Source organism: Triplophysa rosa, linkage group LG4, assembly GCF_024868665.1.
Source record: "Triplophysa rosa linkage group LG4, Trosa_1v2, whole genome shotgun sequence".
Lineage (NCBI taxonomy): Eukaryota > Metazoa > Chordata > Actinopteri > Cypriniformes > Nemacheilidae > Triplophysa > Triplophysa rosa.
The window spans coordinates 627,138-645,948 of record NC_079893.1 but is presented as its reverse complement, the minus strand read 5'-3'; the positions used below and the strand labels follow the sequence as shown (position 1 = coordinate 645,948).

The 18,811-nt window shown below is 42.5% G+C and overlaps 2 protein-coding genes across 7 annotated transcripts in view; one reads left to right on the top strand and one right to left on the bottom strand.

Moving 5' to 3' along the window:
- Positions 1–2,604: 2,604 nt before the first annotated feature.
- atic (5-aminoimidazole-4-carboxamide ribonucleotide formyltransferase/IMP cyclohydrolase) lies at positions 2,605–10,604 on the top strand. Its single transcript, XM_057331035.1, has 15 exons — positions 2,605–2,715; positions 2,915–3,041; positions 3,542–3,685; positions 4,053–4,141; positions 4,418–4,569; positions 5,920–6,076; positions 6,161–6,286; positions 6,600–6,707; positions 6,784–6,869; positions 6,951–7,040; positions 7,140–7,265; positions 7,862–7,954; positions 8,565–8,747; positions 8,831–8,986; positions 9,576–10,604. The coding sequence occupies exons 1-15, from the start codon at positions 2,700–2,702 to the stop codon at positions 9,693–9,695; spliced, it is 1,773 nt and encodes a 590-aa protein (XP_057187018.1). The 5' UTR covers positions 2,605–2,699; the 3' UTR covers positions 9,696–10,604.
- The window catches only part of fn1b (fibronectin 1b), a 25,887-nt gene continuing 17,093 nt past the window's right edge, over positions 10,018–18,811 (bottom strand). The window contains exons 25-47 of one of the 6 annotated variants that reach the window (XM_057331029.1): positions 18,276–18,554; positions 17,760–17,948; positions 17,568–17,657; positions 17,211–17,477; positions 17,018–17,134; positions 16,770–16,943; positions 16,407–16,562; positions 16,195–16,308; positions 15,317–15,613; positions 14,806–15,102; positions 14,526–14,713; positions 14,357–14,444; positions 14,085–14,273; positions 13,911–14,000; positions 13,613–13,801; positions 13,441–13,530; positions 12,169–12,656; positions 11,932–12,070; positions 11,683–11,844; positions 11,475–11,600; positions 11,144–11,250; positions 10,967–11,056; positions 10,018–10,687 (exon numbers count right to left, since the gene is read on the bottom strand). In XM_057331029.1, the coding sequence (XP_057187012.1) occupies positions 10,604–10,687; positions 10,967–11,056; positions 11,144–11,250; positions 11,475–11,600; positions 11,683–11,844; positions 11,932–12,070; positions 12,169–12,656; positions 13,441–13,530; positions 13,613–13,801; positions 13,911–14,000; positions 14,085–14,273; positions 14,357–14,444; positions 14,526–14,713; positions 14,806–15,102; positions 15,317–15,613; positions 16,195–16,308; positions 16,407–16,562; positions 16,770–16,943; positions 17,018–17,134; positions 17,211–17,477; positions 17,568–17,657; positions 17,760–17,948; positions 18,276–18,554 (4,010 nt within the window). In that variant the 3' untranslated portion in view covers positions 10,018–10,603. The remainder of the gene's footprint in view (positions 10,688–10,966; positions 11,057–11,143; positions 11,251–11,474; positions 11,601–11,682; positions 11,845–11,931; positions 12,071–12,168; positions 12,657–13,440; positions 13,531–13,612; positions 13,802–13,910; positions 14,001–14,084; positions 14,274–14,356; positions 14,445–14,525; positions 14,714–14,805; positions 15,103–15,316; positions 15,614–16,194; positions 16,309–16,406; positions 16,563–16,769; positions 16,944–17,017; positions 17,135–17,210; positions 17,478–17,567; positions 17,658–17,759; positions 17,949–18,275; positions 18,555–18,811) is intronic. The other 5 variants (XM_057331033.1, XM_057331030.1, XM_057331031.1 and 2 more) reach the window with 5 other exon arrangements.

Here is an 18,811-nt window from a genome sequence, read left to right as displayed (position 1 = left end):
GCAACTGGCTTGACGTGCCTCAGCCAAACACTTCAAGCTGCCACATCTACCCATCAATCACCCGCGGCCCCTCCCACCTTATGTCCAAGCGCTCGTCCATTTTAATCAGCTAATTCTCTCCTGTGCCGTAACCCCGTTCACCGATACAACGCCGTGTCTCTTCACATCTTCCGCTGGGCTTAATCTGCTTTAATGAACTCCTGATCTGCCAATTAGACACAATCACGGCAGATCAGAAGATAAATATATAACCGTCTGGCGCTGACGATTACAGGTGCAGATCTGGCAAGGACAAAGCAAGGCCGGGGTTGTGGCACGCTGGTGTTCAGGTTCCGTGTCAAGCATCTCTTGTAGGAGGAAAAATAAATATTTCTCAAGTGTTCTTTGTTGGGCTGTATGCTTCCATAAAGTTGTTTTAAGGTTCTTATGGGGAATCAAAATGGTTCTCCTTATTTCTCCTGAGAAACGGAAGGGTCACACATGTCTCCTTTTGACTTTCAGAAGAGAACAGTGTGTCAAACTGAGCTCACATTTGTCAAGTCTATGCGGTCAATATTATTAAAGATCTCAGGCGAAAAAAACCCAACTGGGAACGTTTTGGCACGCTTAGCGTGAGCAAGCACCACATTTTCATCTGATCAAGTAATGGAAAATACAGTTTGCACAAAAATAAACTTCGACCTCAGTATAACGTTCGCAAAATGAACAAATGAGCTTCAATTACTTTTACATAGGCCCAGAGTAATGTACAATCATGTTTAGGCCGCTTTCTTGCTTACCTCAGCGTTCCGCCAGACCTTGACTAAACACACTTGTGATGCATTTAAGAGCATCAATAACACCCAACCTGCGGTGACCCTCGAGCAAATAAAAAGTGATCGATTCCCCCAACCTCCGCAAAAGAGACTTTTCTTAGCCCTGGTGAAACACTTTCATCTAATCACTTGGCAAAATATAAAAGAGGTATATGGGTAAAGGAATAAATAAGCAGTGTCGCCGGAGATAGAGTGCACACCTTGGGAGATGAAATTAGCCCGAAGCCGTTGCAAATCAATGAAATCGATGCAATCAACTTAACTGACATAGGTGGCGCAAATCGGTCCGGTTGGGATCGGCTGGATCGCTCGCGCGCGCGGGTGCACGTGCCGTTTGTTCACTTTAATTAAATTACAAAGACGGGTTTCCTGAAGTCATAAGAGAGTCGGGTTGGCACAAGCCTAGTCATTAAAACGACACCCTTCTTGAGTGCCCTAATAAAGTCATTATGAATTTGAACCGAAACGCAACATTTACAGCAGCTGAAGTGAGACGGGCTTTAAAACTCAAGGTGGAAAGCACACGTGACTTTCCTGACGAATGAACTAAATGCTTTGCTGAAATTCCCATTAGCCTAAATTCTGGACCTTTAAACATTTCACTAACAATGCATTGATTGACGTAATATGTCCTTTAAATGTTACTGAGGACAAGAACATGTTTGATAACTTTAAAAGAACTTTTACAGAACCTTTGGAGAACGTCTCGAGAACGTTGATTTGATCGGAAAGTAACTTGTTCTGAGTTTGAATCTGCAAAAAAACGCAAATCTGAACGCAAGTGTTTGTCTGAAGTTTCCCGTGGCTTGTTTTAATCGTATCTGATCTCAAGATTGATGTCACAGTTGTCGCTCTGTGGATGTTGTGTGTAAATAGAAATTCTGCCATTTTATAGCTCATTTCATTGCTTTACTACCGTCTGCTCGAGATCCAATGTGCTCCAAATGCTCCAAAAACATACAAAAAAAACGACATTTTGTATATTTCAGTAGCTACCCATGATCATCAATATTTATAAAAAGTTAAAATCATATTTGATCCGACGACCATTCTGGAGAAAGCATCTTGGTTTTCTTTAAGAAGGTCAACTTCGTCTCTCTTAGCCTGATTTCCTTGAGAAGAGTGTATCCGGTGTTTCCAGACAGTGTATATACATGTGGATGTTGGTTTAACCAAGTAGGCTAATAAAAACATACTGTGCTTCTTTTTGAAGTTTGTGTCAACCATCAACTATTGTTTTCATACCATAGAAATATGCGAAATTCCTCTCAGGGTGTAAAATAACCCACGTAGGCCTACAATAAACTCATAAACCGACAGAAAAGTAAAAGTGCTTTAATGGCTTCAAATGCCATTTCTGTGTTTAATGTTTGATGTTTTATCTTGTGCAGCAACTATAAAAAGTTCAGTTTATAAGATTGAATCAACCTCTGTCAATATGCTTCCATAAAAGCAAACACTGGATGAAGAATAAAAACCTTCAAGAGACTGATGGGGAAGGTGTGTGGAAACAAGCGGCGGGCAACAGGCGCCCTCTAGCGGTATGTTCCTAAAGATGACCTGCACGCCATTTCTCTAAGAAGAAACACCATCCTGAAGCAAGTTTGTCAAATAAGTGCGTATAAGTGGGATACGTGCATGTAAAAACCCTATCCAAATTTCCCGGTTAGAGTTGTTTTGATTATAAACAGTAATCATACATAATAAACTACTTAACGTTACATTTCTTTGTGTTGAATTAAGTGGGCGGATACGTTCACGTAAACTATATTTCCCAGCATGCATCTGAACGGATGAAACTTTCATTTCCACGTGTTTTGATTAACAGCGAGCGGGCGCGTGCGTTTGTCCTTGACCCTACTTTACGCTGCTTTACACTGCACGATGGCGTCTGAATTGGGTAAAACGCTCTTGTTTTCCACACGCATGCTTCTGTTGACATGTATTGCGTTTAAATGCCTGAAATGAGTCGAGTTGCGTTCAATGTTGCGCAACTGCGTTAGCCCGCTGGCTGGTGTTAAACCGTGTCAAGAGAGAGCACGTGTGAAAATAACACAGCCTACTGAATGGTAGTTATTATGGGATGTGGTGTCTTTCAGCTCTGCTGAGTGTTTGGGATAAAACTGGACTGGTGGAGTTCGCCGGGCGGCTGGTGACGGTGGGTCTGTCATTGGTGGCGTCAGGAGGCACCGCCAAAACTCTCAGAGACTCCGGACTTACTGTCAGGTCACTCATCTTGAATATTTCATCAGCCCTTCAGTGCATGTTATCGAAATGCATGTAAAGGTGCAATACTAAATGCTTTGTTGCCTTCAGTCTTTCACCCAAAATCCTAAACTCTGCCGTCATACGATTGTTCTGATGTGACTCGTTTTGTCTGTCGTGGAAATTGATCCACTATTATTGAGTTGTGCATTTTTCAGAGACTGGAAGCGGATGGTGACTGCAGCTCTGAACCTCCACGGAGGACCAAAAGTGGGCCAGAAAAGGGATTTATTAATGAAAACTATGTTGGGGGGTTAGATGACTGGAGACACGGGCAGACGTGTGATGGTTTTGCTTTTCTTCTGGAGCTGGAACTGGTCACCATTTACTTTGATTGGATTCTAAGTCCTAGGCTAAATAGAAGCGGGCTCTTTTGCTTTTCAGGACAAAAACATGCAGTATCATGAGATGATGATCTATTTTGTGCGTCTGTTCATCATGTGACGCTTTGTTTGACACAGGGATGTGTCTGAGCTCACTGGATTTCCAGAGATGCTTGGAGGACGCGTCAAGACGCTTCACCCCGCTGTCCACGCTGGGATTCTGGCCCGACAAACTCCTTCTGATGAAGCTGATGTGGAGAAACTCGGGTTTAGTCTTGTCAGGTGATATTGTTGTTCTTTAATAAATACACATTCATGTCCCATGGTACATGTCCTAGATACCGTGGTAATGCCGTTGTACTGAGATCTTTAGTTTTCTTGGTTTCGTGTTATTTCATGAGCAGTTATGACATCAGATTAATAATCAGGGTTAGTATAGGTATCTAGTCACTGTTGATTGGTTAACCGGAGAGCAAAGAGCTGCATGTGGTCACTGTACTGTAATGTGTCATGAGGTCATCACAACTACTTCTGGTTCATCATAGTTGTACATATTTGAATGCTTTACCGTTTATTATTGAAGAAAGATTGTGTGTGTGTGTAAAAACACATTTACACTTAAACTCAATGTTGATGTTTGTTTTTTAAGAGTGGTCGTGTGCAATCTTTACCCGTTTGTGAAGACCGTTGCATCCTCCAGTGTGACCGTGGAAGACGCTGTTGAGCAGATTGATATCGGTCGGTACTGATTTAAAATTCCCTTTTTATTAAAACCAAAGCATCCACACATTTGTTCCCTGTAGTTGTACTAATCACGCAGTACTTGCATTTCAGACGGATGCTTTTGTACATTTAAAACATGACCATTTCTATTAAGGAAATTTAGATTTGTGTATACATCAGATTTGGAGGTGAAGTTGATCAATAACAAAGCAAAAATCTTTGGCTGTGACTATGGCCTGAACATCTTTGTGAGATCCAGTGTGTCGTTCGGCTATGGTCCGTCACATTTAGGTGGAGTGACTCTTCTCAGAGCGGCAGCTAAAAATCACGCCAGAGTGACGGTGGTTTGCCATCCGTCCGATTATGACGTCGTCATCAAGGAAATGGAATCGTCTGAGGACCACGACACCAGGGTTGAAACTCGCAAGACTCTTGCGCTGAAGGTCAGTTTGACAGACTCTCTTTTCATCCTGCGAACTTCACCTTAGTTTGTCTGAACCCCGAGGACTTGAGATTGATGCGTTTTACAACTAATAGTAGCTGAAGTCATGGCGTTAGTTTGGGACTGAATCCTGTTTAAATGTGTCTGCTGAAGCGCTATGAAGCAGATGTGAGTAACAGCTCTCCTCAAGTCAAATCGTTTCTTCCAGAGAAACTGTCAGTGTGAGCCACGAATAACATGGCATGAGTGCAGTGATTGATCGGTGCGTTTCGCTCAGCTCGATGAACAACAGCTCAGAAATCCAGAAAAACACTGTTTATCATGTTTGTCTGAGACGTGTCATGTGCTCTCGTGACCTTCAATGGGGAGTTCACCAGGAACATCAATTCTGTCATCATTGATTCGCCTTCATGTACTTCAGAACCTTTCTTTTGTGCACCACGAGAAGATATTTTGAGTTTTTGTGTCTTTTAAATGGCCAACAAGTTAACAAATGACTTGATATTTTTCTAGTTAAAATCGTAACATTCTCCTGTCACGCTGTGTACACGACTTTTCCCTTCTCATGACCGACACGGCTAGTTTTCCACATTGGCAGAAATTTGACATGTGTAATATTCTATTCAAATATTATTCATTAAAGGGATCGTTCATCCAAAAATGAAACATCTGCCATCATTTACTCGCCCTCGGGTTGTTTCAAATCTGTATAAATGTCTTTGTTCTGATGAACACAGAGAAAGATATTTGGAAGAATGTTTGCACTTTTCAGTTCTGGGACATCATCCCCTACCATTGTAGGAAAAAAGATATTGTTTTTTTTGTTCTGTTGAACACGTAATGAGATATTTAGAAGAATTTAGGAAAACAAAGAGTTCTCGGGCACCTTTGACCAATGGGTTAGTAATATGGTAATGGATGATGTCCCGGAACAGAAAACGACTAACATTCTTCCAAATATCTTTATAATTTATACAGGTATGTAATGACATGAGCGTGAGTAAATGATGACAGAATTTTCATTTTTGGATGATCTATCCCTTTCATGAATAATTATGTGTGATTAATAAAAACTTTCTTAGGTATCATGGCTTCACTTGTTTTTAGCAAAACATGCTAGTATGAGATTGACAGTTTGAAATGGTTACGGCCATAAGGCCTTTTTTGTAATTGTGTTAAACTGTCAGTAAAGGTTTAGAAATGAAAGCCTTTAAACATGTGAATATAAGAGAAAATGAATATAAAGGAAGTTTGTTGATACAAATGTTTTTTGAAATCATGTTTGACACGTAGAAAGCAAGATTTCGTGAGAATCGCCCATTTATGGATTGTTGCGTTGACTCCGTCTCAGGCCTTCACACACACGGCTCAGTACGACGAGGCCATCTCTGACTACTTCAGACGAGAATACAGTGGAGGCATTTCCCAGCTGCCCCTGCGCTACGGCATGAACCCGCATCAAGCGCCCGCTCAGCTCTACACGTCCCGCTCGGCTCTTCCACTGACAGGTGCAGGACACGCCAAACTGTGAAGTACTGCCCCATGTGCACACGCAGACGCTTGATGTTCCTCTGTCTGTCTCTCTCTGGCAGTGGTCAATGGATCTCCAGGTTTCATTAATCTGTGTGACGCTCTGAACGCCTGGCAGCTGGTGAGAGAGTTGAAAAGAGCTCTCGGGATGCCCGCGGCGACTTCATTTAAACACGTCAGTCCTGCAGGTACTGTGTAATCGCATACAACAACACAAAATGTGCCATTTGTTTTTCTAGAAATATACCAAAAAACCTGTGACGTGTGTGAAAAAAACAAATGAAAAGGTGTCCCACAGACTCCAACGCCACACGAGGGTTAAATTGGTCACTTTGGCCTCTCTGTTGAAAACCTAACATTGCAGGTCACTTTATGAACTTCGCCTGGGTCAAATGACATCAAAGTGATATTTAGCGCAGAATCGTAGCTGATGACTTGTAGCTTTAAATACTTGCCGCACCGTCTGTTTAGTGGTGTGAAGACTCCTCTGGTGTGTTTTAGGAGCTGCGGTTGGCATCCCGTTGAGTGAAGAGGAGGCCAAAGTGTGCATGGTGAATGACATGATCCCAGATCTCAGTCCTCTCGCTGCGGCATACGCAAGAGCCAGAGGTACAGCACCCCTCCAAAGATTCAGCCGTATGCACACGTTCATTTGATCCTCAAAAACCAAGCCCGTGTCTTGTAGGTTCTGATAGGATGTCCTCCTTCGGAGACTTCGTTGCTTTGTCCGACGTCTGCGATGTCCCCACCGCCAAGATCATCTCTAGAGAGGTGCGTGTGAACGAGTCGAAAGAAATCCTAACGCATGAAGATCACTGCTACACATCTGTTTGTTTCAAACCTCTTTCGCAGGTGTCTGATGGTATTATTGCTCCGGGCTATGAGGAGGAAGCACTACGAATTCTGTCCAAGAAGAAAAATGGAAACTATTGTGTCCTTCGGGTCAGTCGCATGTTGGCAGTAAATGCCACCGCTTGTGTAGCGTCTGTTCGTTGGGTTTTAACATGGCTTTCTGCTACTAAAGATTATACGCTCCTGCAGATGGATCCCGAGTATGAACCGGATGAAGAGGAGGTGCGGGTGCTGTTTGGTTTGTATCTCAAACAGAAGAGAAACGGAGCGCTCGTTGATAAAGAGCTCTTGAGCAACATTGTGTCCAAGGGGAAGGTGAGAAGGACAAAAACTGTCTATAATGTTGGTTTAAAAAATGTCAGTCAACTCGAGTACTGTTTTTTTATGTAGACAAATATTAAGACATTTTTTATTGGCTTTTATTTTTAAATCTCCAAGAATACCGAGAGTTTGTTGCAGCGTTCATTTTTAAAAGATTATTTAAAAAGGCTGATGTGTAAACCGCGCTCTAGTTTGATATCATTTCAAGTATTTGTTCCTTTTTGATTGCATTAAAATATCATTGAGATCACAATATTAATCCTCGTTGTGTGCAATGATATTGTCAATTCTGCGTGCAAATCCTGGTGAGATTTGAAATGTAATGAAATAGCATTGCCTTTATTGCTTAAAGCTGAAAAAAGGTTTATGCATAAAAATCAATATTAAATAAGAATTCACAAGGGGAAGCATATAATAATGATTTATAATTTGAGCTGTTTTGTTAGTTTTTATATGAAGATGTCGTCAGTTTGACATTGTGTGACTGTAACGTCGTCTAAATTGTAACCCGCAAGGTGTTTGAAACCGAGATGGCGATATGAATGCAAACGTTGCAGGTTGAATCACTTGTTTGATTTCTGGTATCACAGCTCTCTGAAAAGGCTCTGCGAGATCTCATCGTGGCCAGCATCGCAGTGAAGTACACTCAGTCCAACTCTGTGTGTTATGCGAAGGACGGTCAGGTATCCACAGATCTGCTTATAAAATGCAAACCAATAAATAAATGGCCAGAAAATGTATATACAGGTCAAAAAATGATTTGAAATCATGAAAAAGGTCAATATTATTTGTCACTCATTTCAGAAAGTGAAACCCATATATTATATAGATTCATTACACATAGAGTGAAATATTTCTTGAAATTTTGATGATTATGGCTTACATTAAATGAAAACCCAAAATTCAGTGTCTCAATAAGATCAATAAAAAAAGTCCATTTTAAACAGAAATGTCAGGCTTCTGAAAATTATGTTCATTTCTATGCACTCAATATTTGGTTGGGCTCCTTTTGCATGAATTACTGCATGAATGCGGCGTGGCATGGAGGCGATCAGTCTGTGGCACTGCTCAGGTGTAATCTATATTATATATGGGTTTCACTTTCTGAAATGAGTGACAAAAAATATTGACCTTTTTCATGAAATTCAAATTTTTTGAGATGTACCTGTATGTAATGTTTAATTAACTGTTTTTTTATTATGTATTTTAATAGAATTTATGAAAACACTTGAGCTTTTTATGCAGTAAGAGCGAACGTTCTGGTGACTGTTGTTTGGTCTCTGTGTGCGTCAGGTGATTGGCATCGGTGCCGGACAGCAGTCACGCATCCACTGCACGCGGCTCGCAGGAGACAAGGCCGATAACTGGTGGCTCCGGCATCATCCGCGAGTGCTCGGTATGAAATTCAGGAGCGGAGTCAAGCGTGCCGAGATGGCCAACGCCATCGATCAGTATGTCAGTGGCACGATTGGAGAGGTATTCTGTGTTATGTTAGCCCGACGGTTGTTGATGTGATTTATGAGTAATTGATTGATGGTTCATGTGTGTTTGGTCATCAGGGTCCAGATCTGGATCTCTGGAAAGGTCTGTTTGAGGAGGTCCCTGAGCTTCTGTCGGAGGTGGAGAAGAAAAACTGGAGAAGTTCTCTACAGGCTGTGGCTCTCAGTTCTGACGCCTTCTTTCCATTCCGGGACAACGTTGATCGCGCCAAACAGGTAACATACATTTTATTTCTATTTTGTTGATTTCTTTTATTTTCTTTGCACACTTTATGTGCACAGTCGGTGTATTATATACAGTACACAGTGTTTTACAATTTAGAATAGTTGTGAACTTATCAAACGATGGAAAAGCACAAATGTAACTTTGAGAATTATGCTGTGACTAAAAGCATCCCAAATAAAAGAAAACTATGTATATTTTTTATTTGCTTTTAAACGGTATTTTGGAGTTCACATCTGTTCTAACCTCTTATTGGCTGATGTTTCTTCATGATTCCGTCTAGGTAAAGCATTTCAAAATCTGTTTTTTTAATTAAATATTTGTTCTGTAATGGAAAAGTAATGTGTTGGCACAATTTTAGCTTTGTCTACAAACAAATTCACGATATTTTAAGCATACGCCTTCATATTAGAAACGTTTTCGTGAATGGTGTGTAATTTTTTAATACCTTGAGAGGTAAATCAAAACCGCATGAATGCATTTTCACCTTTCACTGTCAAAAATCCTGAGGCACATCAGTGTTTAAAAAACAAATGTTTTCAGATTAATGAGGAGTTTCCCCATGTGTGCGTGTTGTTTCAGAGCGGGGTGGAGTACATCGCTGCTCCGTCGGGCTCTACTGCCGATGGGATCGTCATCAACGCTTGCAATGAGCTGGGCATCACTTTAGTGCACACTAACATCCGTCTCTTCCATCACTGATGCTGGTGTCAAACTAGACGTTCTGGAAGCGTCTCACAGACGTCTTTCATATGTTACGTTTCTACTAATCGGACCAAGTCTAGTGCTCTTGCTTAAACTTAGTCAAAGCTCTAATCCTCAAAGCATATACAAGAATAATTTTCCAAAAGAAGCCTGTTTCTCTAAATAGTTTGATTGAGTCAAGTTTATGCGGCTGTTTAAAAAACTAATGTTTGCAACGTGAAATCATCCTCATGTTTGTGAAATACTGTAACACTCCCTGACACATTCCTACCGTCTTTAGTGTCTCTTGAGCATTATGTAATAAATCAACTACAACAGATTCTCAAAGGTTCTCTTGCAATTTATTTGCATTTGTTGACACGTGTGTTTTTGAACCTTTCATCCAGATGACTTGGATTGAATCTTATAAATACAATGATGGAGTTATGTTGAGTTTCATCAAAGGAATTTAACAGTAGTGGAAACTGGCGTCAACGGTGACGTGAGACAAACATAACATACTACACAAACCAAACACTGAATGAAGGGGAGAAACTCAGAATTACACAAAAATCACCTTTCAATCCAAAAAACAGTGCAGACTCTGAATAAAAAATGATCACGGAAAGAAAATGTCAATGAACAAATCAAGACCTGACATTCTTATAAAACAGTGCTTCGTTTTTAATGTGTGTCATTGACTGTGTAATAAAGGTTTGATTCCTGTTTGAAATTAAAACCTGTGGTTAAAACAAACCCAAAAGTCATATCAAATGTAGCTAAATTACGATGCGTTTTGTGGTTAATGCAATGGCAATACAGAAAAACCTTGTTTTGTCTTATTAAACCGCAAGAGAATACAAAAACATCAACCAGAAACCGTGAATGAATTCATCCGTTGATGTGTAAGAAGGTGCGGGTGCAGTTCACTCTCTGGTTTGGTGATTGTGACCGGCCACGGCATCGGCGAGAAGATCCGGTCGGAGACATTCAATGGGGCATTGAATGTTCTGGAAGAATAACGAGAGATGTTTTCTCTGAACACATATCTTTATATTCCAATCTGAAAGAGGACAGCCTGCTCATTTTTTGGATGACTGCTAATTCTGAATGTTCACTGACTAAATGTCTTTCAGATAGTGACCAAGCTAAATTATATTTGGAAAAGCATTTCTAGTTACGTCTAGTTATTTCTAGTTCTAGTATTCTGTCACGAAGGCACTGGTCAAGAACAACCCGCCCAGTAACAGACCAGTATTTGGTCAGCAATGTGAAATAAAAAAACTCACCACTTTGTGACCAGTGTTTAAGTTGACATTCTTCAGCAGGTCAGCGTTGATCTCAGAACCAGGTCTCCTGCAGTTCTCACAGCGCCATCCCTGGAGAGTTAATACACACCGCTTTAAACAACTCTTCTTTCTAAAAACTCATTTTTTGTAAGTTTAACGTAAATTAAGCGTCTGTACCTGCTGTCCTCCATGGCACGTGCAAGTGCAGATTGCTCCTAAGTATTCCTTCTGCCATTGATTTCCGACCTGGTACATCTTTCCATCATCGTAACATACCGACTCATCTGTGCAGAGATGTGTAAGGATTTTATTAAGAACCTGTACTTTCCAAAGCCTGGGCAATGCTGCATTTGTCCACCTGCCGTTACATCTAGTGCATATTCTAGTCTTTAAAATGGCACTTCATAGACCCAGAGCCAATTCAGATGCATTTGAAATTTGGCACAGTTGTGAAGTACGATGATACGTAACAAAATCAGGCATACTCTAACTTAGAAGTTAAACTTACGTGGCTCGCACTTGAACTCTCCTTTGCCGTTGCCCAGACAAGTGCAGCTCATCAAGTGACCGTTCTCCGCACGCCGTTCCCACTTTTCACCAATGCGGTAGTTGTTTCCGTTGTCGTGACACCACTCTGCGTGCAGATCGAAGATTCACATTCAATACGTTTTTGTCTACAGGTAGAAGTTCCTGACTTCAGGCTCGAGGTTACTCACTGGAGGAGTCGCATCTGAAATGTCCGCTACCCAAACCAAGACATTTACACCAGAGTTTGAAGCCGGTCTCAGACATACGCTCCCATTCTTCTCCAACATCATGGTGAGCGCCAGAAAAGGTGTCATAACACGAGTCCTTTTTGGACGAAACGTCTCCTGGAACTTTCCAAAAAGAAACACAAAGATATTAGGATGATGGTAACCACATGCGGTTTTTTTTAGCGGAGATCAAAGTTCGTTGACCCTTACCAATGTTTCCAGCAGTGACGACTTCTTCCAAGATTTTGTGTCTGAGTGCTCCTTTAAGGGCCTCTACGATGACATTATAAGAGGCATCAGGGGTCAGACCAATCAGGGTGGCGCTTGTGGTCGTTCCAGGGAGACGCATCTGCCGAACAAGCAAACGTGCAGTGATACTGTAACTCTATTCTGTACGGCACTGTCCCTCTTTATTCTAAAATACCCTCATCGTTCTCTGGTTCTCACCTGGAACATATTTTCATCGTTATGAGTAATGGGTTGACAAGACACCAAGTAGCCGGTGCTCTGCTGGTAGGGCTTCCATGAGATGCTTGTGTAAGTCTGGGCCTCCTGCGGTCTTCCCGTTCTGTCCACTGGAAAACCAAGAGGATTGCCATCGCCAGGTTTTTCACTCACCTGAACAACCTGAGGCAGACGACCCCCATCGGGTCCTGCCTTGGGGATGTAGACTAGGGTCTCTCCCACTTGAGGAACATAAGGCTGGGGTCTGGGTTGGTTAGGTTGAGGGCCTGCTTGAGGATGGTTAGGCGAGTAGCCTCCGTTGGGTTGAGTGGGCTCATTATTGTATTCTGTGTACTCCACATGCTGCCCGTGCTCATTGGGCGACTCTGGCCCGGTGGGGCCCACTACAGGAACACGGTTTTCAGTCTCAGGCACATCCAGTATGTCTGGGCCACCATGGTGGGGCAGATTGGGCAGACTGGAGCTTAGCTCTGGGCGGGAAAAAGGTGTTAAAAGCAAAGCAGCAGCACAAGAGACAGCCACAGTAGCATCTACAGGCCTGCAGGGGCAGTAAAGATGGAGTCAAGGAATGCCGGTGTGTCCAGATCTTTAGAAGGTTCAAGAAATCTACCAAGTTCCTCTATAATCAATAGGGAGGAGCAGCCGTATTAACATTTCAAAATATAGCCTACTTGTAAAAGATGGTGACTAGAATACTAGTCAGTTTGTTGTGTCATGTAAAACGTCATTTCTTTCGTCGTTTCAGACGAGTTTCAGTTTGCATTGATAATTATTATACTGTTCTGTTTTGTTTACACGTTTATAATAAATTTAGAAACATTTATGGTTTGATTCCTGGAACGCTTGGCTTCAATTAAATCAATTAAATAAGGCAGCGATGAGCTAGCAGTCCAGCTAACTTGGCGGATAAGCTAAGCCACATTAAAAGCAATTTCCCATCATTTTGCTACAGTTGTGATATTCAAAATCTTTCCGATAATTCTATCGAACAACTCCAATGAATATCTGAATACTGTAAGCTACGCACAAGCAAAACCTTGGCTTAGCCTGTGTGTTTTAGCAAAATGCCAGCCAGTGCGAAATCCAAGCTTTGAAATAATATAGTGTTGGTTTATCGAAAAAATAAAGTTAAACTTGTTTAATTGCTACTGCAGCATTAATTCATGCCTGCAACCCCAAACCATCCAGCTTTTACCAAAACATTTGAGACAAAACATTTATATCTTAAAGTCTGCGTAAATGAATGTCACTTACGAGTTCTGGCTGTGCCGATCAGCGGTGCACTTCTCTGGTTATTCAGGATGGCAATGATCTTTATGATGTATTCAGTGGCTGGTCTCAGACCTGTTACAGTAACACAATTAAGCAAACTGTTTGTCTAGAGTACCTGACATTATCGTAAATGACAGTAAAATCTGGGTCTAACCGGTGATGGTGGCAAAGTTCTGGTCAACGCGGGGGCGTGGTGTGACTTCACGAGGAGAACCTCCCTGTTCTTCGTAAGTGACATAATATTCTGTGATTTGTGTCGCCTGGGGTTGCCAAGTGAAGGCGATGGAAGTGGGAGTCAGAGTGGTAAACTGAAGGTTGGTTGGAGCCTCAACAGCTGGGCGAGCTGCAAAAACACAAACCTACAAATATAAAGGTTCTTATAAAAGTTATTAACGTAATGTTGTGCACTTTGCACGTAATTCTCTTTTTCTGGAGACAATTAAGTTTCATACCAGTGGATTGAGTCAATGTGAAAGGTGGGCTGCGAGTATTTCCATTTAACGTATACATGTTGACCAAATACATCATGCCTGGCTGTAAACCTGAGTTATGAAACAAAATGAATTTAACCACCAGAAATATTCATTCATTCAAATCAAACACTTGCATATTCATAGTCTGCATACCAGTGACTATGTAGGAGCGTTGATCGGCAGGTATAGTTTTCCTGATGGTCGGGTGACCGCTTTTGGGTGTGGCTTCAATTAGGAAACCCGTCATTGGCTCGTTATTGACAACACGCCACGTAAGAGTGAAGGAGTTATCCTTTACATCCGAGACTCGGACTCTGCGAGGTGGGGTTATATCTGTGGAGCCAATAACAGTTTACTTTTATAGGTCAAGAACAAATTATAAATGGTCTATAATGACATTTGTGTATTACTTAGGAGACACTTACTGTCAGCAGTGGTACATTGCCCAGTTAGAGGAGCACTGCTTTCTGAACCCTTCAGAGCGTAGACATGAACATTATAAGGAGTGGCCACCTGGAAGCAAACAACAGAAGCTTAGGCCAAAGACGGGTTGCTTGTGGTTGGTCAAAACAACCTCAAGACAAGTGATATTACCATGAGGCCAGGGACCAAGACTTGTGTGGAGTCTGGTGCAACGTTCATTTCTTTGGCTGAGGCATACTGATTCTTTGGGGTGACTGTCAAACGGTATCCAGAAAGCCTGACGTTAGGTGCTTGCCATGCCACAATAAAGGAGGATGGACTTATGTCGAGAAACTGAATTTCGGTGGGGGCAGGAACACCTGGGGAAGGTCAAGTAGAGAGTAATTAACAAACATGACAACAATCATGAGGTTCAAGTTTAAAGTTGAATTCCACATAACAGATGCCCTACCAGTGGAACCGGTGTCCTCGCGGGCGGTGTAATAGGTGCCTTCAAGGGTGTTCATCGGGAATCGTCCCTTCATGGGAATCACTCTAACACTGTACTGGGTTTCTGGGCGCAGACCTTGGAGATGCAAACTGGTATCTTGTCCACGTGGGGCTGGTTGGTACTCTCTCTCTCCCTCTTCTGGACTAGAGTACAGAACCCTGTAGGAGGTTACGGGCGTCCTTGGAGCATCCCAGGTCACAAGCATGGAGGTGGTGTCCACATTGGAGAAGGTCAGGTCTTTCGGGTATGGATATGATGCTAGATAGTTGGAAGGGTAATGTTAGTGGTGTATTTTTGCAAAAATGTCTGTAACACAGCAATGTTAACAAGAAGGATGCTGGCTCCCACCCAATAAAAAACTAAAACCTCTGTCTGTTTGAACAAGCTGGGTAAGGTTGAGAGTCAGCTAACTTGCAAGACAACAATGAGGATAATTGTTAAAAAGTACATTTTCACATCACTGATGTCCTACCAGAGGAATCGAAGTCCTCACGGGTGGTGGAATAGGTGCCTTCAAGCGTGTTCATGGGGAATCGTCCCTTCATGGGAATTACTTTAACGGCGTACTGGGTTCCTGGGCGCAGACCTTGAAGACGCACACTGGTATCTTGTCCTTGTGGGGCTGGTTGGTACTCTCTCTCTCCCTCCTCCGGACTAGAGTACATAACCCTGTAGGAGGTCACAGGGGTCTGTGGAGCATCCCAGGTCACAAGCATGGAGGTGGTGTCGCCGTTGGAGAAGGTCAGGTCCCTTGGGTGTGGCAAAGATGCTAGAGATTTAGAAGAGCAAAGTTAGCACAGCAATGTTAACCAGAAGGTTGCTTCTTCTAGTCCCATAAGAAACAGGCTTTGAACCACAACGTTTGTCTGTTTAAACTAGGGCTGAATGATTTGCGATTTAAACATGATTTAATGTGGGGTTATTTTTTGAAGTTCTTTATCATATTATTCATCAAAACAAGTAATGAATCATTGTACAGTATGACCAACACAACACAATGTTAGACAGATTACACCTAAACTGTTTTTTCCTGTAGGCCAAACATATATGTTATGATAAGATTAGGTGACAGGAAGTTTTTATGACTGACGCATTTTTATTAAGATACTTCTATCACAGTAGTACATTAAATTTCAGCCTTGTAAACATTTTACAACATCAACATGACCATGGTCATGACATGTCGGCACAGCAGCGAGTTCATGGTGAGCCTTTACGATTATAAAAGAATCGCAAAATAGTTATTTTCGCAAAGGCAATTCATCTTTCAGCCCTAGTTTAAACAAGACAACAGATACTCAGTTTTGAAACAACATTTAAGGTAGGCGACTTGCTATTCAACTCACTAACCCGTTGTAGCTTTTTCCACCACAGGGGAGCTCTTACCCTCTCGACCAATAGCAACGACATTAATCGTGTACTCCACTGTGGGCACTAGGCCACGTATGGTCATTTCCGTGCGCTCTGAATAAGGCAGACAACAACACTCATATTATAACAAAATAAACAGTCCAAAACCCACGAGTAGAAATTTAAAAAAGAAATAATGCGGGTTGTCTCACCGGGACCCACCACCTCAACAAAGGAAGGGCCTGTCCCGTCCTTGGGCGTTCCCGTTACTCTGTATCCTGTGATGGGGCCTCTTGCTGGGCTCCACCTGACTGTCAATTCATTATCACGAATATTAGTAACATCCAAATCTGATGGGGATGCTATACCTGACAATAGAAAAGAGGACAGACCACAAAAACTTATGAAATTTGGAAAGCTGATGGTCATCTGAACACATCTGCATGTCTTGACAATTAAAGTGAGAATGGGTGCATACACAAATTTGACAGCTATGTAAAAGGGATATATTTTTTACCCTTTTTGAGTACTGGAAGTAATTCTGAGTACAACTGGAGGTCATTATGTGTACTTACTGTCACCTGCGGTTCTGTGCGTGACTATAACTGGCGTGCTGGAGGCAGGACTATCTCCCCTGCCTGTCACAGCATACAGCGTGATGGTGTACTCTGTGTCCGGCCGCAGGCCCTGGATAGTGGCGGTGGATTCTGTTCCTGGGACGGTGAACTCTCTGGGCGTGTCTCTTTCACCTTCAAGACACCGAGAAGCATTAAGAATCAAGAGAATCAATGTCACCCAAGACTTAACGTTGATAGCGCTGTACCTGTTTCACCATGCGTGATCTTATAGTAGCGTACGGTGACTGCAGGAGCGTCCCAGGAGATGGTGATGCTTGTTGGTGTGGTGGACGTCACAGCCAGGTCAGTGGGAGCATAAGAGACTACAAGTACAGTATAAACAAGTTTAAAAGTGCACTTTACAATTCACACATAATTCTTTAATTGTTTAAATCTCACCAGTCGCTTGTTTTCCAGTAAGTGGGAGACTTTCTCTACCGCTGCTAACAGCATAAATGTAGACAATGTACTCAGTTTCAGGGGCCAGATTTGCCAGCGTGAAGTAATTTCTTGTCGGCGGAAGTCTCTCTTCTTTAGGACGTCCCTCACTGGTCGGCTGATAGCGCAGACGGTAGCCGGTAATGATGGCACGGGGGGCCATCCAGTGCACAGTAAATGAGTTAGTGGAGACATCTGAGAAGTCCAGATTTGTGGGGGAGTCCAGTCCTGTGTGAAGCCAAAAACAATTGAGATGTGCGAGATCTGACGGACTTCACAGAGAGACAAGAAAACCATTGAACCTTTTCAAAGACTTACTTGTTTTCTGAACACCAGTAACGGGTTGGCTCTCCCTGTCTTCATAGACGCACACCACGCTCACCAGATACTCTGTGTTTGGCATCAGGTCTGAATTGGAGGCATTGGTATTGTCAGCAGGTGAAATAATTCCCCTGTATGTTTAATCTACATGTTTTACTAAGGGTAATAAAGGCATTGGGCATCTCTTACTCTGCAGGGCGAAGGTGCTGGTGCTGCCTCCCACGTTGACCTCCTGCGAGTCGTCATCATTATTGGTGGGATGGTAACGGATGACAAAGCGACTGATTTCAGAGGGCTGAACAGAGGGCGCGGTCCATGACACCCGCATGGTGTCTGAGCCCACCTCTGCAAAGTTTAGGTTTGTTGGGGCTGGTACACCTGACGCATCAATGGACAATTTGGGTTACAAACTCATAAGGTTACAAAGTCACCCATTCTTAATACCAAACGCTTGTGGCGAGTGATTGGAAGCTGTCTGCTAAAGCTAACACATCTAAGTGGCCTTTCCTAATATTATACCATACCATTTCTTATGAACCTTTCTAATTATGTCAGATGGTTATGACGAGGCTGTCTTGAAGCTCTCGCTCGAACAAGAGAAATGGAAGGAAAGAAAAGTTCTTCCTTTTTAAAATCTGTATCCTCTCACTTTTCCATTCCCCACCCTGCTGAAATGTAAGGATTAACCTATGTGGAATAATTCACCAGACTGAGTTTGCTGTGTGATCACTGAGGGCTCGCTCTCCGCGTCATCTGTGATGGAGGTCACGGTGATGTCAAAATTGATGCCCGGCTCCAGTCCGCGCACCGTATAATAGCTGGTGGAGGAGTTCACAACGTCCTCCAAGATGGGGGAACTCTGGCCAGTCGGAACTACCGTAATGTGGTATCCAGTAACCGCTGGGAAATTAACCGGGGTCCATCTAATTCCGATCGTGGTGTCCGTGAAATCGACAAAGCTGAGATCACCCACCACAGGCACATCTTTAATTCGGTTTACAAAGGCGCGTTCATGAGGGAAGGACACAGGAGACAAGACAAACAGGAGCAATGACAATGAACAAATGAACACAAGCAAATTAACGTGTAAGGATATCAGTGGACGCATGCAACTCAACGATGACAATGATTGAAAGTATTTATAAAACGAATGCAGTTAGTCACACTACAACTGTCAAATGCAACAGATCCATTTGAACTTAAAGTGAAACAGCCATGCCAACTGAGAATTACAGGTGTAT